Source organism: Nematolebias whitei, chromosome 6, assembly GCF_014905685.2.
Source record: "Nematolebias whitei isolate Nwh7 chromosome 6, NemWhi1, whole genome shotgun sequence".
Classification (NCBI taxonomy): domain Eukaryota; kingdom Metazoa; phylum Chordata; class Actinopteri; order Cyprinodontiformes; family Rivulidae; genus Nematolebias; species Nematolebias whitei.
In genome coordinates this window covers 756,544-781,427 of record NC_056503.1, presented here as the reverse complement: position 1 = coordinate 781,427, position 24,884 = coordinate 756,544, and the positions used below count along the sequence as shown (strand labels likewise).

The following is a 24,884-nucleotide window of genomic DNA, read 5'->3' as shown; positions in this document are numbered from 1 at the left end:
GAAAAAACGCTCATGGACAAATCTCAACACCTCGATGTCAAATGCAAATGTAATCATGTTTTAATTATGCTTGCTGGTAGAGTTTTTTGATGTCTCAAATCATGTCCTGATAGACAAGATGTGAAAGATCTTTTTTTGTAATACCACTATCTACCCTCATGTTTCTCCCCCTTTTCCTATCTAAGATTATTATCTGATAAAGATAAAATGGCCGCGGTCTCCTGTATTTGCAGCTTCGTGCACTCCACCCATCTTTCGGACGACTGTACATACATATTCGCGTTGTACCTCGGTGCAATTCCAATAAAGTTTTTTCTGATTCTGATTCTGGTTCTGAAAAGGATGTTCTGTGGATGCATTCCTATCTACCTGCCAGCTGTGCTCGAGTGCCTGACCACTGAGATCCTGGAACTAGCAGGAAACACGGCTCATGACAGTGGAAGGACAGGATCGTCTCTCGGCATCTACAGTTGGCTGTCTGCAGCGACGAGGAGCTCGGCAGACTGCTGGGAGGAGTGGCCATCACTCTGGGAGGAGTTCTGCCCGGCATTCGGGCAGTCCTACAGCCTGGGGGAACCAAGAGGCCAGCCGAGTCTGGGTGGACGGATCGGACGGCATCTGCAGCCAGTTTCTTAGGATCCACTGTGAGATGGACCTTTATAAGAGATCCTTCCTGCCTACAGCCATCAGCATCTATAACATCTCAATGAAATGAGGATAACGAGTTACAACAACAAATAATTTCCCTTTGGGATTAATAAAGTATTTTTGAATTTGAATAAGCTTACAGTAAAAAAAAAAAAAAAACGAGTGAAATGTTTGATGTGTATTACATCACGTATCAAAACAACAGCACCAATTAGACAAAATAACGGCAACCAAAATGTTGAAAAGACAATTTATCTAAAATAAATGGACGGAGCTGGTCAACAGAGGGAGTTGAGATTGGAGCAGAGCACACAGGACTGAATTCAGCTGAGAAGAATTCAGGTCGGAACGCAGTGTGGGGTGTGGGGGGGGGGGGGGGGTAGGACGCCTGACAGACTGTCAAGGACGTGCATTCATACACAGGCTTGTTAATTTTTGTTGCTTTCTAAAATAGTAATTTCAATTCAACCTTTATTTACACAGGTTGTTAGTCTCTATGAGCCTCGTCATTTACAAGAGACCTGTTTTTAATCAATTTATTCAAATGTTTAACAACCTGTTAAAATACACCAAAATGCAGGAAATGGCATCTCTTTTATTCCAAATTTTCTGGGGGAGGACACACGGACTCCCTGCGCCCCCCACACCCCTACATTTCACATTGTTTTTAAATTAGCCTATTATTGTTATATGGGTAAATTACTCAGAATCTTTAATGAGGTACTAAAAACACATGTACAACACGCATATACACATACATAAGTGCTATTATTTACACAAGAAGTGCATCTCATTCGCAGGACTTCACTTGGTGCAACAATCGCTACTGCCAGTAGATGTCACCCAAGGGAATTGAATGAAGCTTCGGGTAGTGAACCACTTTGACACAATTGTTCAAAATTATTCTATGCTTCAAAAAGCCTAATTTTGACATCGCTAGTGATGAGTTTTCAGACGGGTTTCAAAAATGGACAGTGAATGGGCCTGTCGAATGTGCAAGCGTTCCATAACTTAGGGACACTAACAGAGAAGGTCCTGTGTCTAGAAATGGATGTGATGACACGGTGCATGCGCCGAGCAGACAAGGCGAAGCCCTGTGTTGGTGTGTGTATCTCTTTAAGGAAAACCACGTGACCGATACAGTTACTGTATCATTTGGTTGTGAAAGTGCCAAATTGTATTCTTAAGGGAGAAAATATATCGACACGTTTGTGGGTCTTGTTGGATGGAAATAGTTTGTGTTCTTTGCTTTGCATTGGTTTTTGGCTTGTCATCGAATACCATGGATCAACCAAGGAAGAGGAAGTTTTCTCCCATGTGGGATCATTTTAATTTTATCATGGAGAATAAGGTAAATGATTATTCCTTTCTTGTTTCCACTATTGATCATTTTTCTTTCGAGTAATTTTAATTTCTTTCTGAAGGATATTTGAATTAGTTTACATGGATTAACTTTTATTTCTGTTGTAGGTGAAATGTAGGATTTTCTCCCAGGTGCTGTCTTATCGAGGTACAAAGATATATCTCTGAGGTGAACACACTAAGATCACAGGATTTACTACAATACTGGAAAACGCAAATATTAAAATTACCCAATGTTATACAAACTTGCAATGAAATTTCTATGTACTTCGTCATCAGTGCCCTGTGAAAGGGTGCTCTCAAAAGCAGGAGAAAAGATTTGTAAACGACGCAATCGCCTCGACCCAAAGAAGTTACAGCAGCTGTGGTTTCTAAATAAAAACGTGTAAATGAACCTTGTTCAGTCTGTTTCCAGTCTTTACTGAAATTGCCTGCAATGACATATGCTGGTGAAGATTCTCAGTCATCCAGGACATGGTAAATCCAAAAACGTTCAAGGCAAAAACAACTGGACTTCATTTGTAACAGAAGACGTTTAGCTCCTCATCCGAGTAGCGAAACGTCTTCTGTTACAAATAAAGTCTAGTTGTTTTTGCCTTGAACGTATTTGGATTTGCCTGCAATGACTTTTTAAATCCTGCAGATGTCGCCATTAAGTGATACAGCAACACAGTTTCGACACAGTGTCGACACAGTTTGAGAAATGTGCCATACACCCAATGAGGCCTCATCTGCCCATCACTACCCGTCTCCTCTAAGCTTCCTCTTGACCAGAAGCAACTGGTCAGCGGACCTGAGTGACTGAGGGGGAGTGTAGTGGTGAAGAAGCTGTTCAATAAGGTGGGACAAGACTGTTTAAACCTTAAAAACAAACAAAAGAATTTTAAAATGAACTCTAAAATACACGGGCAGCCAGTGGAGAGAAGCCAGGGCAGGCGTGATGTGCTCTCTTTTGTGTGTTCCAGTTAAAAGACGTGCAGCAGCATTTTACACCAGCTGCAGACGTGTGAGGACTGGCTGACTCCTAAGATAGAGAATTACAGTAATCCAGCCATGATGAAATAAAAGCATGCGTTACTGTTTCAAACTGTTGCCTTCAAATAATAGATTTTACCTTTACTATTTTTCTTAAATGATAAAAACCAAACTTGACTGTGGCTCTTATTTGACTGTTGAGTTTAAAATCACTGTCCATCTTAAAACCAAGTTTTGTAACTGGACTTTACTTACATTGTCAGGGGTTCTAAATCAACTGGAGGGCTCGAACAAGCTCCACTAGGTCCAAAAACAAATACCTTCGTCTTTTTTCATTAAAATGCAGGAAGTTTAGGGCCATCCAAGCTTTAAGATCCTCGAGACATGATAAAAGAGGTTTAATGGACCAGGCATCAGCTCGCCTTAAAGGCACATATATTTGGCAGTCATCAGTGTAGCAATGAATGGAGATGCCATGTTTTCTAAAACTCAATCCTAGAGGAAGCAGATATAAAGAAAAAAGCAAAGGCCCTAAAATTGATCCTTGAGGAACCCCACATGACAGCAGAACAGAAAAGGATTCACACCCAACAATTTTTACAGAAAATGTTCTGTCTGCTGAATAGGACCCCAACCACTCCAGAGCAGTCTCACCGATGCTTACTTGGTGCTGTAGACGTGACAATAAAATGCTATGGTCCACTGTGTCAAAAGCAGCAGTTGAGTCCAGTAACACAAGGATCACACGATCACCAGAGTCACATGCCAGGAGGATGTCATTAAAAACTCAGCAGAGCTGACTCAGTGCTATGGATAGTTTTAAATCCAGACTGGAACACATCCATGATGTTATGTTCTTCCAAGAAGGTTTTTAGCTGTGCATAAACAATTTTCTTCAAGATTTTTGACAGTAAGGGAAGCTCGGAGATGGGCCTAAAATTCCAACACAGTGGGATCGAGACCAGGTTTCTTTATCAGGGGCTGCACCACAGCATGTTTAAAATTAGTAGGGCCTACTCCAGACAGCAAACTACTGTTAAAAAGGCCAAGAACCAAGTGTTCAAAACAAGGGAAAACCTCTTTAAGAAAGTGTGGTGGAAGAGCATCATATGGAGAACCAGAAGGCTTAATCTGAGTGACCATGTCCTCTAAAAATGACAGTCACTGGCTCAAACTGATTGAAAGCAGCAGAGCAGGGGACACACAGAGGGGTCAGAGTCTGGGTGTAAGATGGAAGCCCTTATGGAGGTGACCTTATCAATAAAAAACTGCATAAAATTATTACACAACTGAGTGGATGCATCAAAACCAGCAGTCAGTGGAGAGTTAAGAAAAGAGTCAATGGTACTAAAAAGAACACGAGGTTTGTGGCTGTGAGATAAAATCAAGTTAGAAAAATAGTCCTTTTTGGCTGCTTTAACTGTGTCCTGGTAATTGCACCAACAGTCTTGGACAATTTGAAGGGACACCTGCAGCTTGTCCTTCCTCCACCTGCGTTCTGCTTTGCAACATTCCTGTGACAGCTCGAGCTGTTCTGTTCTGAAACCAGGGTTCATGTTTAAGTCCAGGCTGTTTGGTCTTTAAAGGAGCTACAGTATCCAATACAGTCAGACAGGATGAATGGAGCCAAGAACTAATCTCAGCATCAGTGGAAGCAGGTGGACAGAGCTGGCAGAAATCCTCAGTGAACTGGCCAGCAGTGGAGGGGTTAATAATCTGACAGCTCTGAGCAGGAGTGTGAGTTTTAACAGAAGCATAAGAGAGAACAGACTGGAATATTACAGGCATATGATCAGAGATTACAGAGTCATGAATTTCCAGATTAGACACAGGTAATCCCAAAAAGAGCACAAGATCTAGAGTGCGACCTTTATCGTGTGTAGGACCTGACACAGAATGCACCAGATTAAGAGTCGATGTTACGCCTCCAGGTCTAGGGTATCAGGGTGTAACATAAAATGTGTCCATAGAAAAAGATGGAGTTGATTGAGTTAAAAAGGGGTTTATTACAAAGAAAAAAAGGTTCCACGGACAAATACTCTTTGATCCAACAAACTTGGACTAACAAAAAATATACTGAAGTGGGTCAAATGCTGCCTCAACAGTTAAACAACAAAAATAAAAATAACCAAACAAGGTAGTCTAGTCCAGACTCAAAACAACCCAAACAAAACAACATTAAAAGGTTCATCAAAGACTTTCCAAGTACGAGTTTCTAAATTTAGAACAGGCAGTCAAACTCAAAACCAAGCTGCTAAGCAGAGCAAAAAGGGATCAGGAGTACAAAATACTCTAAAGTTGCCCAAACAGTCCTCAAAAGGCTACAACAACCAAAGTGGTGGTCAGCTGTACAAAACTTCTGCCTAAAACTGCCCCAAAACAATCCTCAAAAGAATACAACAAACAAGGTGGGGGTCAGCTGTACAAAACCTCTGCCTAATGCTGCCCCACTGAAGGACTGATTCCAGGAGCCTTTTATAGGGTACAGGTGGACCTCATCATCATCTGATTGGTGTGGCAATCTCCTGCTGGTCCAATGGTGTTGCCACTTTGCAGCCTCCTGGCAGCCAATTAGCTGAATGTGCTCCCACACCTGAATCTGCATAAACAGAGAAAGAGAGACTACACAGCCTCTAGAGGCCAGGGGCCGTAACATCCATCCATCCATCCATCCATCCATTTTCTTCCGCTTATCCGGGGTCGGGTCGCGGGGGTAGCAGCCTAAGTAGGGAGGCCCAGACTTCTCTCTCCCCAGCCACTTGGGCCAGCTTTTCCGGGGGAATCCCGAGGCGTTCCCATGCCAGCCGAGAAACATAGTCCCTCCAGCATGTCCTGGGTCTTCCTCTGGGCCTCCTTCCGGTGGGACGTGTCCGGAACACCTCACCAGGGAGGCGTCCAGAAGGCATCCTAAAAAGATGCCCAAGCCACCTCAACTGGCTCCTCTCGACGTGGAGAAGCAGCGACTCTACTCCGAGTCCCTCCCGGATGATCGAGCTTCTCACCCTGTCTCTAAGGGAGAGCCCAGACACCCTGCGGAGAAAACTCATTTCGGCCGCTTGTATCCGAGATCTCATTCTTTCGGTCACAACCCAAAGCTCGTGACCATAGATGAGGGTGGGAACGTAGATCGATCGGTAAATTGAGAGCTTCGCCTTTTGACTCAGCTCTCTCTTCACCACGACAGACCTGTACAGCGCCCGCTTCAATGCAGACGCTGCACCTATCCGCCTATCGATCTCACGCTCCATTTTTCCCTCATTCGTGAACAAGACCCCAAGATACTTGAACTCCTCCACTTGGGGTAGGACCTCCTCCCTGACCCGGAGAGGGCACTCTACCCTTTTCCGGCTCAAGACCATGGCCTCGGATTTGGAGGAACTGATCTTCATCCCGGCCGCATCGCATTCGGCTGCGAACCGCTCCAGCGAAAGCTGTAGATCACGATCTGATGAAGCCAATAAGACCATATCATCTGCAAAAAGCAGAGACGCAATCCTAAGGCCACCAAAACGGATCCCCTCAACACCTTGGCTGCGCCTAGAAATTCTGTCCATAAAAGTTATGAACAGAATCGGTGACAAAGGGCAACCTTGGCGGAGTCCAACTCTCATCAGGAACAAGCCCGACTTACTGCCGGCGATGCGGACCAGGCTCTGACACCGGTCATACAGGGACCTAAAAACCCGTATCAAAGGGCCCGGTACCCCATACTCCCAGAGTACCCCCCACAGGGCCCCCCGAGGGACGCGGTCGAACGCCTTTTCCAAGTCCACAAAGCACATGTAGACTGGTTGGGCAAACTCCCACGCACCCTCCAGGACCCTGCTGAGAGTGTAGAGCTGGTCCAGTGTTCCACGGCCAGGACGAAAACCGCACTGTTCCTCCTGAATCCGAGGTTCGACTATCCGACGGACCCTCCTCTCCAGAACCCCCGAATAGACCTTACCAGGGAGGCTTAAGAGCGTGATTCCCCTGTAGTTGGAACACACTCTACGGTCCCCCTTTTTGAATAGGGGGACCACCACCCCGGTCTGCCAACCCAGGGGAACTTCCCCCGATGTCCACGCAATATTGCAGAGTCGCGTAAGCCAACACAACCCTACAACATCCAGAGCCTTAAGGAACTCCGGGCGGATCTCATCCACCCCTGGGGCCCTGCCACCGAGGAACTTTTTAACCACCTCGGTGACCTCAGCACCAGAGATTGGAGGGCCCGACCCAGAGTCCCCAGGCTTCGCTTCCTCAGTGGAAGACGTGCCGGTGGGATTGAGGAGGTCTTCAAAGTATTCCGCCCACCGACCCACAACATCCCGAGTTAAGGTCAGCAGCACACCACTCCCACTATAAACAGTGTTGGTGGCATACCGCTTTCCCCCCCCGAGACGCCGGATGGTAGACCAGAATCGTCTCGAAGCCGTGCGGAAGTCGTTCTCCATGGCCTCTCCGAACTCCTCCCATGCCCGAGTTTTTGCCTCAGCAACCACCGAGTCGCATGTCGCTTGGACTGCTGGTACCCATCAGCTGCTTCCGGGGTCCCACAGGCCAAAAAGGCCCGATAGGACTCCTTCTTCAGCCTGACAGCATCCCTCACCGACGGTGTCCACCATCGGGGGTTCGAGGGTTGCCGCCGCAACAGGCACCGACAACCTTGCGGCCGCAGCTCCAGTAAGCCGCCTCGACAACAGAGGCACGAAACATGGTCCACTCAGACTCAATGTCCCCCACCTCCCTCGGAACATGTTCAAAGTTCTCCCGGAGGTGGGAGTTGAAACTCCGTCTCACAGGAGACTCTGCCAGATGTTCCCAGCAAACCCTCACAATACGTTTGGGTCTGCCAGGTCTGACCGGCATCCTCCCCCACCATCGGAGCCAACTCACCACCAGGTAGTGATCAGTTGACAGCTCCGCCCCTCTCTTCACCTGAGTGTCCAAGACATGTGGCCGCAGATCAGATGAGACGATGACAAAGTCGATCATCGAACTGCGGCCTAGGGTGTCCTGGTGCCAAGAGCACATATGGACACCCTTATGCTTGAACAAGGTGTTTGTTATTGACAATCCATGACGAGCACAGAAGTCCAACAACAGAACACCACTCTGGTTCAGATCAGGGGGGCCGTTTCTCCCAACCACACCCCTCCAGGTCTCACTGTCATTGCCCACATGAGCATTGAAGTCCCCCAGCAGAACAAGGGAGTCCCCAGAAGGTGCACTTTCCAGGACTCCCTCCAAGGACTCCAGAAAGGGTGGATAATCTGAACTGCCGTTTGGTGCATAAGCACAAACGACAGTCAGAACCTGTCCCCCCACACGTAGGCAGAGGGAGGCAACCCTCTCATTCACCGGGGTGAACCCCAATACACAGGCACCAAGTTGGGGGGCAATAAGTACGCCCACACCTGCTCGGCGCCTCTCACCAAGGGCAACTCCAGAGTGGAAGAGTGTCCAGCCCCTCTCAAGGAAATTGGTTCCAGAGCCCGAGCCATGCGTAGAGGTGAGTCCGACTATTTCTAGCCGGAACCTCTCAGCCTCACACACCAGCTCAGGCTCCTTCCCCACCAGTGAGGTGACATTCCACGTCCCAATAGCCAGCTTCTGTAGCCGAGGATCAGACCGCCAGGGTCCCCGCCCTCGGCCACCACTCATCCCACATTGCACCCGACCCCTTTGGCCCCTCCCACAGGTGGTGAGCCCATGGGAAGGGGGCCGTAACAGTCAATAAGAATTAAAAATTATTTTACCAGAGGTTTGTCTGGGCAACAAGCATGGATGTTAAAATCACCAACATGGTCATATCCAGTCACAATCTCAGAAAGAAATTCTGAAATTTCACTAATAAAATCCTTATTGTATTTGGGTGTGCGGTAGATGATGGCACAGAGTGTCCGTTCAGAACGTCCCACTTCAAAGGAGGTCATCTCAAAGCTGGTGAACTGATGCTGTTTAAAACACTGTTTACAACTAAAAACATTTTTAAACACGGCTGCAGTTCCTCCTCCCCGGCCCACTGATCGTGAAAACTTAAAATAAGAGCAGCCTGTCGGTAAAAGCTCAGACAGAGCAGCTGACTCAGCCTCACTGAGTCAAGTCTCTGTAATACAGAGGAAGTCCAGGTTATGGGAGCTGAAGAAATCCTCAGGATGAAAGTTTTATTGACCAGCGGCATTCACCAAGCCAATCCTGGCTGGAGCTGGAGCAGGGTTGTCACGCTGAGGGAGGGCCCGACTCAGCTGTCTCAGGTTCCGTGGGTTCACTCTGCACCTGCTGAGCCAGGGCAGGCAGGGGCGCTGACGCCGGGGGACATCCGCACCAACAACATGAACCGGGCAAGCATCCACCGGCTCCAGAAAACGCCAAGGCAAAAACACACCAGGAAACTAGTCAGGGACTGGCTGGGAACCATTGCACCATGACAAAAAGGCTTTCAGCCTCACCAGGTGTCCACCGCGTCTACCGCAGCGGCAATGACATTTCCGCCGGTAGGGCAGGGCCAGTGCCCGGCACAGGTGAGTTGGAATTCCCGACAGAAGCTGGGGGGGAAATGTTTTGTTCCCATATATTAAAAGTAGCCACATTGGGGATAAATGGTCTTAGATCCAATAATGTTTGGTGATCCTACACCAATAGTGATTTGAATTTGCTCAAAAACAACAGAATAACGACTAGAACTGACAGTGAGAGACGACCTGCCACGTACACCGGCGCCATCTTCCATCAGTTATCTCTCTGTCTGTGAGATACCTAATGGAAGCATATATAATGTAAAGAGAATTGTTTCAAGCACTGAACCCTGAGGAACTCCATGACTTACTTTGGTGTATGAAAAAGATTCATTATTTACATTTACAAACTGGAATATATCAGATAAATATGATTTAAACCATTTTAGAGCGGGGCGGCTGTGGCTGAGTGGTTAGAGCACTCGTCCTCCAATGCGAGAGTTGGGAGTTTGAATCCACCAGCAGTCACATGCCGAAGTGTCCCTGGGCAAGACACTGAACCCCTCATAGCCTCTGATGTGTGTCCCATCAGCGTATGAATGTGATCTAAAGCTCTGATTAGTCTCTTTTGAATGATTTGTTCAATTAGCTTTGAAGAGATCTAGTAGAGTGCTGTATGAATGGGTAAATGAGGACACAGATTGTAGTGAAAAGCGCTTTGAGTATCTTGAAATAAGATAGAAAGGTGCTATATAAGTACAGTCCATTTACCATTTACCATTTAGAGCTGTTTCTGTAATTCCAACATCATATTCAAGCCTCTGTAGTAAAATATTGTGATCAACTGTATCAAATACAGCACTGAGGTCTAACAGGACCAGTATAGACACAAGTCCATTGTCTGAGGCCATGAGAATATCATTAGTGACTTTTACTAGTGCTGTTTCTGTGCTATGATGAGCTCTAAACCCTGACTGAAACTCTTCGGATTATTTCTTTGTATATGTTCACGCAACTGACCTGCAACTATTTTCTCTAGAATTTTTTAGATTAAAGTTAAGTTAGATATAGGTCTATAGTGGGCCAGAATTTCTGAATCAAGGTCAGACTTCTTAAGTAAAGGTTTAATTACAGCAACCTTAAAGCTCTGTGGTACATAACCATCCATTAAAGACAAATTAAGTAGATCCAAAATGTGGACATTAATTAGTGGAAATACCTCTTTAAACAGTCTGGTTGGGATGGGATCTAGCAGGCATGTGGATGGTTTGAATGAGGTTATTATTTTTGACATTCAGAGCTCAACAGGACAAAAACTGTCCAAACATAAATCAGGCTCTAGTGAAATTTTTAAAGTTGTCTCATCTGACAGGGGACTAGAGATAGTAGAAGGAAGGATGGTTTGAATTTTCTCTCTAATTGAAATAATTTTATTTATAAAGAATCTCATGAAATCATCACTATTTGTAGTTGTAGGGATACATGGTTCAACAGAGATGGGACTTTTAATTAGTCTATCTACAGTATAGTACTGAAGAGAAACCTAGGGTTATTTTTATTCTCATCTATTAAAGATGAGTAATATAAAGTTCTAGCTTTACGGAGAGCTTTTTTATATGTTAGCAGACTATCTTTCCAAGTTAAATAAAATTCTTCAACATTAGTAGAGCGCCATTTTCTCTCCTGGTTTCTAGATGCCTGCTTTAAAGTATGTAACGCAGAATTGAACCAAGGAGCTAATCTCCTCTGATTGATTACTTTCCTTTTCAGCAGAGCAATGTTATCTAGTGAAGTTTGCAATGAAGTTGTAAAATTATCAACTAGTTGATGGCCCTATACACCAGTGTAGCAGTGGACGCTCAATCCTATATGCACAAAGACCCTCCAGCAGCACAGTCAAATGCTCTCCATTTCAAAGTACATGTGCTCTGGTGGGCTCTGTTTGTGTTTAAAGCTCTCACCATATTTCAGAAATAAATCACAAGTCTTTGTATATAAGGCCCCACATCTTTATTAATATGTCCTGGTATTTAAAACCCCAGAACTAGAAAAGTTTGGCCTTTTTTTCCTTTAAGTGACAGCTTGGTCTTCTGCAGGAGGAGGTACTGGAGCAACAGCAGAAGGAGAGGGATGACAGCAGTTTCCACCGTCTCTGCTTGTTCTGCAGTGAAGAGTTCACTGGAAACAGGTAGGCTATGTTCATTTCTGCAAGGAAGACACTTGGCAGAAGTTAGGTCTAACCAAGTCCAGCATTGTTACTTAGAATATTTCTAAATTGCGAAAAGTTTAAACTTTGACTATGGCCTTTGTGTGAATTTGTCCACCCCCATCAGGGGGTTGTCCAGTGGGCTTAGTGACAAATAGGGATGCACCGATCCACTTTTTTAAACTTCCAATCCGATCCCGATATCCCGATACCTAAGTCTGAATATTGGCCAATAACGATCCAGTTCCGATATCATGATCATCATTGATTTTATATGAGGCTGTAATAATCTCCTCTCAAGTACAATTTGTACAAATATATGCATGCATGTCCAAAAAGGCAACTTTAGGTAAGTTGTATTAATTTTGGACAAGTTTTAAAGTTAGAATTAAATTCTGCTAGCACAAAACATGTTTCTTTTTATTCCTTGCTTTAAAGTGGATATTGAAGTGATTAATTTTAAGTGATTGTTTAAAGTTATTTTATATTTTTTTAAATAAGGGGCAGATATAAGAATTTTTTTTCTTCTTTCTGCACTCTTTTCATTCAGTGTTTTCTTTTTCATGATTTTTTTTTGTTTCTTTTAAATGAATTAAATTAAATGTTAAATGTCTTCAAAAATCTGCTAAGTTCATGGCATAAACCAACAGACATGTTCCTGTTTTTAGTATTTTATATCACTTTATAATGTAGCTGTTTTTCTTTTTAATATAATTTTCAAATCATTTTTTTAATGATTTTCTACTGTTGTACTGATAAATATCTCCTGGAGGGTAAACTATATCTTGGCTGCAAGTATCAAGCTGAGATATCCTTCGTTTTCTACAATTGATAGTGGTTGGTCATTAATTATGATGAAGTTTATCAACTTCTCTGTAAACATTTGAGCTCCGTGGTTTCAGCGATGTGTTCTTCTTGTTCAATCCGAAGCAGGCAGCCTGATTTGGGGCAGCCGCGCTCAGTCTGTCCCTCCTCGGAACCTTGCAGACTGGCAGACTGAGCGGGTCAGATTGGACGCGGCTGGCCGGGGTCGAGTCGCCTGTTGTGGGTTGAGCAAAGAGCAGCGCCCCGCTGAAGCCACAGAGCTCAAATGTCCATCGTAAAACTAACTTTAACGTGGTTTAATGTGGCACTATGGCTCTGCAGACATTGCACGTTGCTGTCTTGTTTTGTGGTGTTTCTAGTGTAAAATACTTCCACACAGCGGATATGTTTAGATGAAAAGTTTGTTAGCTGTTAGCCACAGTGCTGCTAACTCACTCCTCACATTGTAGCTGGCTGCAAACTATGAACTGGATTTCCTGATGTGAGGCGGGTCTTATTACTCTGGGTTCATGAGACACGCCTCCGTTCAGGAAATCCATTCCATAGTTTGAAGCCAACATGCATCATGGATCGGAAATATTGGCAGGTGGATCGGAAAAATCCGATACGTAAATTATGCTGGTATCAGAGGCCGATACCGATACTGGATCGGATCGGCCCCATCCCTAGTGACAACCAGGCTTAGTGACTACACATTTTCATGTGCGGTGAACAGATCCACCTTTGCTACTCCATATCTGAAGATCAGATCAAGATGAAGGCTTCATTCACGTGTTGTGGCTGCACTGTTTTCATAATGTGGGGATGTACCCTGTCAAAATTTAAATTATTGATATCAACACTCACACTAGTCTTCTTCTTTCATCTTTTTCCTCTTCAGGGGTCTCCACAGCGAGTCATCCTTCTCCATCTCACTCTGTCCTCTGCATCCTCTGTTCTCACTCCAACTACTTCCATGTCCTCTCTAACTGCATCAATATATCTCCTCTTTGTCTTTTTCCTGGCAGCTGCATTTCTAGCATCCTTCTACTAATATACCCATTGTTCCTCCTCTGGACATGTCAAGAGAAGCGATAGTCCTCTGGACATGTCCAAACTGTCTCAGTCTGGCTTCTAACTTTATCTCCCAGTTCCAAAAAAGCTCAATGTGGTCCTCTGGACATTCAAAAAAACAAAAAACAAAACAAAGCAAGAAAATGTAGAAACGTTTCGTCTCTCATCCGAGAGACTTCCTCAGTCTGAGGAGCTGTATTCAGCTCAGTCTCTTAAATAGCACATTCTCAGAGTGGATCAACCAGTTTTGCTGCTGACAACCAAAACCAGCTGCTCACATGGTCAAGAAGGACCATCAGCCTAACAATGGATCATTAGCACACTGATGGCTGTTCACTATTCACAGGGGGTTGAGTGATACTAGCAATCACAGCATTGTAAGAGGGGGACAGTTGAACCCGGAGGCTCCACCCCTGTTTAATGATGGACGATTTCTTTTCACAAAGATGGCCTCCTTTACTCCTCTCTCAAACCATCGTTCCTCTCTGTCCAGAATGTGAACATCTTCATCCCTGAAAGAGTGACCGCTAGCCTGGAGATGAGTGTAGACCGCAGAATCCTGGCCTGATGTTGTTGATCTTCTGTGCTGGTCCGTCCTTTTGGCCAGTGGCTGTTTAGTTTCCCCGATGTAAGACTGATCACAGCCCTCCTGACACTGAACAACATACACAATATTACTCTGTTTGTGCCGGGTGACTGGATCTTTGGGATGAACCAGTCTTTGCCGTAATGTATTTTGGGGTTTAAAAGCCACTGGGACGTTATGTTTAGAAAATAAACGTCTCGGTTTCTCTGATACTCCCTCAACATACGGAATGACCACTGGTCTGGGTCTGGGTTCCTCCTTTTCACCTGATGGCTGACTGGAGTCCTGTTTGGGTTTCTTCTCTGCTTTCAGGAAGGCCCAGTTAGGATATCCACATTGCTCTAGAGCCTGTTTTGTGTAGGATTTCTCCGTCTGCCTGGCTCCTGAGTTAGTGGGGATGCTGTCTGCTCTGTGATACAGAGTCCTGATGACTCCTAACTTGTGCTCCAAAGGGTGATGGGAGTCAAACTGCAAATACTGGTCTGTGTGGGTGGGTTTGCGGTACACCTCGGTTTGCAAATGTCCTCTATCAGAGACTGAGACCTCACAGTCCAAGAAAGCCAACCTGCCATCTTTTACATCTTCTTGTGTGAACTTGATGTATTTATCCAGAGAGTTGATGTGATCAGTAAAATGTTGGACTTCCTGAGATTTAATTTCAATCCAGGTGTCGTCAACATACCTGAACCAATGACTTGGTGGTGTCCCTGAAAAGGACGTCAAGGCTCTCTTTTTTACCTCCTCCATGTACAGGTTGGCAACAATAGGAGAAACTGGAGACCCCATAGCACACCCATGTTTCTGCCTATAATATTGCTCCCCATATGTGAAGTAGGTTGACTGCAGGCACAGTTTCAAGAGTTGACACAGTTGTTCTGTGGAAAGCGTGGTCCTGCTGCTCAGAGTGGTGTCTGATTTTAATCTTAAATTGACCACCTCTACTGCATCATCAATAGGAATGCACGTCAATAGCCTTGTCCTGCTCCAAATTTTTCAGGCAATCTATTAACTTCTTCTTGTAACCACTTCCTGGATCTCTTTTCAGAGGTTCATAAGTGGTTAAGTCACTAAGGAGTGTCATAACTTTCTCATGATAGTCTTTCTGGTTCAAAATCACTATGCACCTTCCTTTGTCTGCTGGGAGAATGATGATGAATGATGATTTTTGAATGTCCAGAGGACCAGATTGAACTTTTTTGGATTTTTCTACCTGGATTATTGAGCATTCATTAGGATGTTATCTCCCAGTTGTTCAACTTGTGCTGTACCTCTGATGATCTCATTCCTAATCCTGTCCATTCCAGTCACTCCTAAGGAGAACCTCAACATCTTAATTTCTGCTACTTCCAGTTCTGTCTCCTGTCTTTTTGTCCATGTCCCTGTCTCCAGACCATACAACATAGCTGGTCTCACCACTGTCTTGTAAACTATTCCATTGACTTTTGCTGCCACACTTTGTTGTAAATCACTCCTGAAATATTTCTCCTTCCACTCTATCCTGCCTGGACTCCCCTTTTCACCTCTTTACCACATTCCCCATTTTCTTGGACAGTGGACCCCAAGTACTTGAAGTCCTGCACCTTTGTGACCTCTGCTCCTTGTAGCCTCACTGTTCCACCAGCCTCCCTCTCATTCACACACATGTACTTACTATGGCTGACTTTCATTCCTCTTCTTTCACGTGCATACAGCTGTTACATTGGGAGCTGGATGCGGGTCCTAGGTCACTGCAGCTAGCTCTTGCTAGCCGTGGGCCTCAGGCCTCCTCTCGGACCCCAGATCTGCCCCCAGCCCACACTGCTCCCTCCGGCTCGGACCTCACTCAGAAGTGACAATCAATAAATCAAGCAAACGTGAATTCAGTTTTACCAATTGTATTAAAATCAAGGAAGGAAAAGATTACAGTTTACAGCACTGGCTGGTCCAGTACACGACACGAGATCAGAGACCGGAAGGGGCAGATGTCCGGTGGCATTACAGATTTATAGGGCCTAGACTCCTCCTTCGCAGAAGGGTAAATGGTAAATGGACTGTACTTATATAGCACCTTTCTATCTTATTTCAAGATACTCAAAGCGCTTTACTCTACAATCTGTGTCCTCATTTACCCATCCATACAGCACTCTACTAGACCTCTACAAAGCTAATTGAACAAATCATTCTAATGAGACTAATCAGTGCTTTATCACACTCACACACTGATGGGACAAACATCAGAGGCTATGAGGGGTTCAGTGTCTTGCCCAGGGACACTTCAGCATGTGACTGCTGGTGGATTCGAACCCCAACTCTCGCATTGGAGGACGACTGCTCTAACCACTCAGCCACAGCCACCCCAAGGGGAAGAATGGGAGTACAACCTGTCACATGTATGAGAGGGAGTGACAAAGTGTGATCTCAAGGGATCTTAACTGGTTTAACATGAAGGAAAAAATGAGACAGTGCTTCAAAAGCCTTTCTACATGATGTAGCGAGCAAAATAAATCATTCCCTGACGGATATTGAATCCCTGGGAGACTCTTTTTAGAGGTACTGGCCCCGTTTAACCCAGTCAGAACCAGGTCATAATTTCATTATAATCCCATCTCTGAGCAGAACAATAATCCAGTGCTAGTCTAGATAGTTTACTAACACCTCCACCTCTCAAGTTCTCTTCCACCTGTTACCTGTTCTCACCACAGATCACAATGTCATCTGCAAACTTCATAGTCCATGGGGATTGCTTCCTGACCTTACAGTATCTGTTAGTTGGTCCATCACCAGAGCAAACACGAAGGGGCTCAGAGCTAATCCTTGATGCAATCCCACCTCCAGCTTTAAGCTGTCACTCCTACAGCACATCTCACCACTGTCCTGCTGTCCTCATACATGTCCTGTACCAGTCTAACATACTTCTCTGCCACTCCAGATTTCCTCATGCAGTACCACACCTCCTCCCTTGGCACCCTGTCATATGCTTTTTCTAAATCCACAAAGACACTATGGAGTTATTTCTGACCCTCTCTGTACTTCTCCATCAGCATTCTCAAAACAAAGATGGCATCTGTGGTGCTCTTTCTTGGCATGAAGCCATACTGCTACTCACAAGTAGTCATCTAGTCTGTCTTGCTTCCACAACTCTCTCTCAGATTTTCATTGTGTGACTCATCAACTTAATTCCCCTGTAGTTGCTACAACTCTGTACATCACCCTTGTTCTTAAAAATGGGCACCAGCACACTTCTTCTCCATTCGTCAGGCATTTTCTCACCATCAAATATGCCATATAATATTTGAGTCAAAAACCTCACTTCCATCTCTCCAAGATATTTCCAAACCTCCACTGGTATGTCATCAGGTCCCACTGTCTTCCCCTTCTTTATTCTTTTCAAAGCTTTCCAGACTTCACCCTCATTAATCTTTCCCATTTCCTGGTCCACAGTTTCTATGGCCTCTATTCTTCTTTCTCTTTCATTCTCTTCATTCATTAGCACCTCAAAGTGCTTCTTCCATCTTCCTGTCACACTCTCCTCACTAGTTATAACATTACCATTCCTATATTTAACAAGCCTAACCTGCTGCCTATCCTTTTCAGCCTGATCCCTCTGTCTTGCCAATTGGTTCAAGTCCTTCTCGCCCTCTTTAGTGTCCAGCCTCCCATACAACTCAATTATACGTCTTCTGCTTTGCCTTTGTCACCTCCCTCTTTGCTCTACATTGCATCTTCTTATATTCCTTCTCTTCTCTTCAGTCCTCTCACTGTCATTACTTCTTGGCTAATCACTTTCTTTGAATAGCTTCCTACACTTCACCATTTCACCACCAGGTTTCCTTGTCATTTATTCTCTGTCCAGATAACACACCAAGTACCTTCCTACCTGTCTCTAATTAGGCCCGAGAAACGAAGCGCTGCGAAGGCCTATTGTAATCCCTTTGTTCAGACCCGAGCTACAATTTTTTCCGCCAAATGAATTGGCGTTTTGGGGGCCTCAACATATCCCAAAAGTCACCAAATTTGGTGGACGCATCAGGGCTGGTGAAACATTACGTATTTTAAGGGCTTGGCAAAAATCGCAACAGAAACGGATCAAGAGCGCTACCTAGAAATTTTACCCTCCGCATTAACCTTAGTTTGTCGTAGAAACATGAAATTTGGTACGCTTGTCCAATTCCCCAAGATGCACAGAAAACCCTCTGGCACTAACGTTGTACGATAAATAGGAAGGTGGCCATTTTGGAATGTCGTCCCAATTTTCACACCTTTTTGGCGGTTTACAGCCTCCGCATTTGAACGAACTTCTCCTAGGGTTTTCGCTCAATTGGTTTCAAACGTAGCCATTTTGGTCAAAAGGCATGGGGGACGCAAAGTTATCTAAACGGTTCGTTTCGGAAGCATGCTGAAGGGGCGGGATCAGACCTCAAAGTTTGACATCTTGCCATGAAAAACGAAACGCTAATAGCTCCTACATGAAAACTGTCTGAGACATCAAACCTTCAATGATTGATCCACATCCGGTCCCCTGCAAGACTGAATGGTCAAATCAAGACTTCACTTAAGCCATGCCCCCTGACAACAGGAAGTATAAAGTTTTACATTGAACAATCCCTATTTGACCCCTGTTACCTGATCAGCATGATAGTGTGTCCATTGACTGAAGGACTGTCAATGGCCGAGGTTTGAGCCGAGGTTTATCAAAATCACTATGATTAATCATTATCCACACTTTGAACAGGTATCCATGATAAGTGGCCAATAGCCTCCACAGCGCCACCTACATTATTCCTACAGTTATAGCTCAGTGATACATCATCCGATCTCAACCAGATTTATTGTGCGTCATCAGTGAGCACTTCTAGACACATTGACATTGTGGTTTAACATATGATTCTACTGCACCCTCTAGATTATTCTAAAAGTTATATCTCAATGATACATCATCCAATATGAACCAGATTTATTGTGCCTGATCAGTGAGCACTTGTAGACACATTGGCATTGTTCTTTAACATTTGACTCGTGTGCCTCCTAGATTCTTCCAACAGTTATATCTGAGTGATGCATAATCCGATCGGAACCAGATTTTTTGTGCATAATCACTGAGCACATCTAGACACATTGATATTGTGGTTTAACATATGACTGATTTTATTATTATTTATTGATTGTATGTAATTTTTGTCAGTATCAAATAGTCAAAAATACTGTATTTACAGTTTAAAAAGGATTTAAGGTTGTTTTTTTTCCAGACAAATTGATGCACTTTAAGTTGTTTCTGTTACAGACTAAAAACAATGTTAATAGTTATTCTTTGTTGTAAGTTGGTATATATTTATTTTATTTAATGTTAATAAGGACACAATGTTCTGCAGAGGTGTACGTATAACAATTTTATAGACAAATTATACTATTTACAGTCGCAGCAGAGAGTTGGGGGTGTGTGTTTAGTATGTCTTCCGGGGGGGCGTAACAAAAAGTAATTAATTAATAATTGAAAATCTGTAAGGAACTCTCGTGAGGGTTTGGACCAAGATCACAACACAACAGAATGACGATAAATAATAATGTGTTTATTGTTTCAAGGGAGGAAGTGACAGCCGGTCCTGGTGCCGGTCTGGGTTCTGGTTCGGGTTCTGGTGTCGGTTGGATAGCAGGAACAGTTCTACGAAGCAGAGAACGGTTAGTGGTCGTGCTGATTACCAGAACGTGGAGAACAGTCAACAAGGAAAAACCACTAACCGTCTCAGATGATCTCAAGGGTCCTGAAGGGTTGAAGTGTTCAGATCTGCAGCTGCTGGAAGGGCTGAGTCCGGTGAAGGACGACAGTCGGCCGCAGCTGTCTGCGTGGCCAGAGTCCGTGATCCAAAAGGGGTGGTCAGGCTTTTCAAGGTCCAGTAACGTGAAGCAGATGTCAGGCAGTACCAGAGGAGCAGGCAGATCGGTGGTCGTGCAGGCGTGGGTCGGTACCAAGAGCAGATGCAAAAACAAATCCAAAAGGGAAATCCAAAGAGACGTGGTCGAGGCAGACGGAGGGTCAAGGAACCAAGAGATCAGGCCAAACAAGAAGGGGAGGACAACCAGAAAGAGGGACAGGTAGCGTGGTGGGCAAGACAAGGAGCGAGGACTTGAACAGGGACAAGAGAGGGGAACAAGGACTACAGGCATGAACGCGAGATACTTACTAACTACAAAGAGTTTTCAACTATCGGGCACCGAAGAGTTGACAGGGTGCTGCTTATAAAGGGTGGAGAGAACAGGTGCAGCCAGTCTGAGATAATCAGGCCAGCTGACTGCAGTGCAGACAATTAGTGCAGTCAGCCTTCACCAACATGCAGAGTGGACAGACTGGTTCTCCACATACACACACACACATGAGAACCAGGTAGAAGTAGATTAGGAGTGAGGAGGAAAAGAACAGAACAGGACTGAGAAACCAGAACTAGTGAACAGAGTGATAAAGATCTAAACACAGGGACGTGATTCATGACAGATCCCCCCCTCAAGGAACGCCTCCTGGCGTTCCACCTGGCTGACCTGGATGGAGAGCGTGGAAGTCGGCGATGAGGGTCCTGTCGAGGATGTGACGGGAGGGGACCCAGGAACGTTCCTCAGGACCGTACCCCTCCCAGTCGACAAGGTACTGAACCCCCCGTCCCCTCCGCCTAGAGCGAAGGAGACGGCGCACAGTATAGACAGGGCCACCATCAATGAAGCGGGAGGGTGAAGGGGCGTGAGCAGGGGCATGAAAAGGGGAGGAGACCACCGGTTTGACACAAGAAACGTGGAAGGTGGGATGGACACGGAGGGACTTGGGGAGAGTCAAGCGAACAGACACAGGGTTGACGACTTTGGAAATGGGAAAGGGACCAATGAAGCGAGGGGCCAGTTTACGGGACTGAAGCTTAAGCGGGAGATTCTTGGTGGACAACCACACCTTTTGGCCTATGGAGTAATCGGGTTGGGGGGTTCTACGGCGGTCGGCCTGCTTGCGATAGGCCGCTCTACTCTTTAACAAGGCGCGTCTGGCCTTCCTCCAAACCCTCTGGCAGCGTAGGGCGGCCAGATGAGCGGAGGGGACAGAAGCCTCCCTCTCCTGGAGAGAGACGACAGGGGGTTGATAACCAAAGACAACATAAAAAGGGGACAAACCGGTGGCCGAGGAAGGGATGGAGTTAAGGGCATGTTCCACCCAAGGCAGGGAGGAGCTCCACTTCTCGGGGTCCTGTTGACATAGAATCCTCAGCTTGCCCTCAACCTCCTGATTAGCCCTCTCCGTCTGGCCATCGGTTTCAGGGTGAAACCCAGAGGAGAGGCTAATGTCAATGCCCAGGAGGGAGCAAAACTCCCTCCAAAAGAGAGAGACAAACTGAGGACCCCTGTCGGAAACAATGTTCGTGGGTAGGCCGTGGAGCCTAAAAACCTCCCTGGCCATGATCAGAGCGAGTTCCTTGGAGGACGGTAGTTTGGGGAGAGGAATCAAATGGACCATTTTAGAAAAACGGTCCACAACAGTGAGGATGACAGAGTGAGAATTGGCTGGTGGAAGACCTGTAATAAAATCCATTCCTATGTGCGACCAGGGACGAGAAGGACAGGGAAGAGGGCGTAACAGCCCTGAAGGAGGGCGCTTGGAGGGTTTGGATTGGGAACAGGAGGGGCAAGATCGCACATAGGATTGGACATCCTGAAATATGGTCTCCCACCAAAACTGGGACCTAACCAGGGACAACGTTTTACTTAAACCAGGATGACAGAACAGACGAGAACTGTGGGTGAAATCCAAAACCTGTTTAACCATGTTGGAAGGGACAAATAAACGGTTGGATGGGCATCTAGGTGGAGGAGGATCGGTCTGGTTGGAGGCCCTCAGATCCAACTCTAGCTGGGTAATGGCCAGGCGGGCAGTCTCAGGGAGGATAAACTGATCCTCCTGAGAGGAAGGGACTTCATCCTTCTCCAGGATGCGAGACAAGGCATCAGGCTTGATATTCTTTTCACCAGGGCGATAAGACAAAGTGAAGTTGAAACTTGAAAAGAACAACGCCCACCTGGCCTGACGGGGGTTGAGGCGACGAGCGGATTTGAGGTACTCCAGGTTCTTATGGTCAGTCCAAACCAAAAATGGGAACCTGGAGCCCTCCAACCAGTGTCTCCACTCCTCAAGGGCGAGTTTGACGGCCAGCAGCTCCCGATCCCCAATGTCATAGTTTCTTTCTGCCTCGGAGAGACCCTTGGAAAAGAAAGCACAAGGATGCAGGCGTCCCTCCAGGCTGCGCTGACTAAGAATGGCCCCCACCCCAGTACTGGAGGCATCGACCTCGACGACAAAGGGCTCGTCGGGGTTGGGGGCCCGGAGGATGGGAGCTGAAGAAAATAAGTTTTTGAGTTCATAAAAGGCTTTGGCTGCTGCGGTGGACCAAACAAAACGTGACTTAGATGAGGTAAGTTCGTGAAGTGGCTTAGCGAGTTGGCTGTAACCTTTTATAAAGCGTCTATAAAAATTTGCAAACCCCAGAAAGCGTTGCAGTTGCTTCCGGTCCTTGGGAGTGGGCCAGTCCACCACAGCAGCCACCTTGCAAGAGTCCATGGATACAGAGTCTGGGGAAACAACAAAGCCCAGGAAGGTAGTGGAGGTAGTGTGAAACTCACATTTCTCGGCTTTTACATACAGTCCATTTTGCAGAAGCCGGGTTAAAACAGATCTAACATGTTTCTTATGAGAATCAATGTCTTTGGAAAAAATCAAAATATCATCAAGATAAACAAAAACAAACTTGTTAACCATATCTCTAAGTACATCATTTACTAGAGATTGAAATACTGCAGGAGCGTTGGTGAGCCCAAATGGGATCACCAAATATTCATAATGTCCAGTGGGTGTGTTGAATGCAGTCTTCCACTCGTCCCCCTCTCTGATACGAACCAGATGGTAGGCATTACGGAGGTCGAGCTTAGTGAAGACCTTGGATCCCTGCAGAAGGTCAAACGCAGTGTTCATTAAGGGTAACGGGTACTTGTTCTTAACAGTGATCTTGTTTAGACCTCTAAAATCAATGCAGGGACGGAGAGTCTGATCCTTTTTCTTTACAAAAAAGAAACCGGCCCCTGCAGGAGAGACCGAAGGTCTGATGATCCCAGCTTGCAGGGACTCCTGAATATAAGTCTTCATGGCCTCTTGTTCTGGTGGGGATAAAGAATAAAGGCCCCCTCTGGGTGGTGTGGTTCCGGGCATTAAGTCAATGGGGCAGTCATAGGGTCTGTGCGGAGGTAACGACGTGGCCTTAACTTTATTAAATACCTCCTTGAGGTCATGATATTCAGTGGGAACCTTAGCCAAATCCGGATAATAACTAGACGACTGAGTAACAGAGTCTGAAGGAACCACTGCTTCATAAAGGCAGGTTGAGAGACATTCCTCTGACCATCCCAAAATCTCCCTCCGCCTCCAATCTAAGTGAGGATTATGTTTAGACAGCCAGGTGGCACCCAAGACTACAGGGGTCTCAGGATAGTTTATTATAAGAAAGCTAATGAGTTCCTTGTGATTACCACCTAAACATAAAGTGACGGGTTCTGAGACCTGGGAGGAGGAGTTGAGAGGATGGCCATCAAGAGCGACAACGGAATGGCTCTTAGATGACTGCAGGATTTTAATTCCAGCAGTAACAGCAAAATCATAGTCCAAAAATTCCGTATCGGCTCCAGAGTCAATAAAAACTTTGATAGTGGAACGGATCTTACCCGGAACGCAGATCTCGGCGGGGATGACGAATGGTGAGGAGACTGAGGAAGTGGATGCGCGACTCAATAAACATCTCCTCTCGTTTATTGAGCCCCGCCTTTTACCGGACATGAGTAGACGGCGTGTCCAGCGTTGCCGCAATAGAAACACAGCCGATTCCTACGACGGTGATCCCGCTCCGCCAGTGTGAGTCTGCTCCGGCCCAGCTGCATTGGCTCCTCAGCTGGACGTGGTGTCTGCTGCCGAGGCTCCACTGCCGGACGAGGTGAAGAAACAGGAGGTAAGTCCAATGTCTTAGTGTGAGTGCCGAACTCGCCGCGCTGCCTGACGGAAGATGACGTCGCGGTCTTCCTCTCCCGTGAGCGTTCAGCCAATCGGAGGTCGAGTCTTGTGGCAACGTCCTCCAAACCTTGTAACGTCTCAGGAAGTCTCTGGGTTGCCAGACCGTCCTTAATGGCGTCGTCCAAACCTCGATAAAAGGCATCGGTTAATGCCTCGTCATTCCAGTGGCTGCCAGACGATACTGAATGAAAGTCAATGATATAATCTGTGACGCGACGGTTACCTTGCTTGATGTCGAACAGTCGTCTGGCAGCCTCTCGTTCCGGAAGAACTGGGTCAAAAACTCGGCATAACTCCTTCTTGAAGCTTTGGAGGGAGTAAACAAAATGTGAGTCTCTTTGCCACTCTGAAGTCCCCCATATTTTGGCCTTGCCTGTTAAAAGAGAGATCATATATGCGACTTTGGAGCGGTCGCAGGTAAACATGGAGGGTTGAAGTTGGAAGTGGATCTCGCATTGTGTGATAAAGGGGCGGCATTGGTCGGGTACTCCAGAAAATGCCTCAGGTGGCGAGAGTCTAGGTTCCCGGGTTGGAACCGGACAGACTTGAACTGGCTCGGGAGAAGAGGGTGACTTGAGTAAACAAACTATTTCCTCCATGTTAGTTTCTAACTTGCAAATAGCTCCCTCGACACCAGACTGCCATTCTGCTGCGTGTGAGTGGGCCATAATGGCCCGATAGTTCTGTAAGGAACTCTCGTGAGGGTTTGGACCAAGATCACAACACAAC

At 45.9% G+C, this 24,884-nt stretch overlaps 1 protein-coding gene across 1 annotated transcript in view; it reads left to right on the top strand.

Annotated features, from left to right (window-relative positions):
- znf277 (zinc finger protein 277) overlaps nt 1–24,884 on the top strand; it is a gene marked incomplete in the record, with an annotated part of 111,507 nt that overhangs the window by 36,959 nt on the left and 49,664 nt on the right. The window contains 1 exon segment of the mRNA XM_037677978.1: nt 11,522–11,613. Within this exon segment, the coding sequence (XP_037533906.1) occupies nt 11,522–11,613 (92 nt within the window).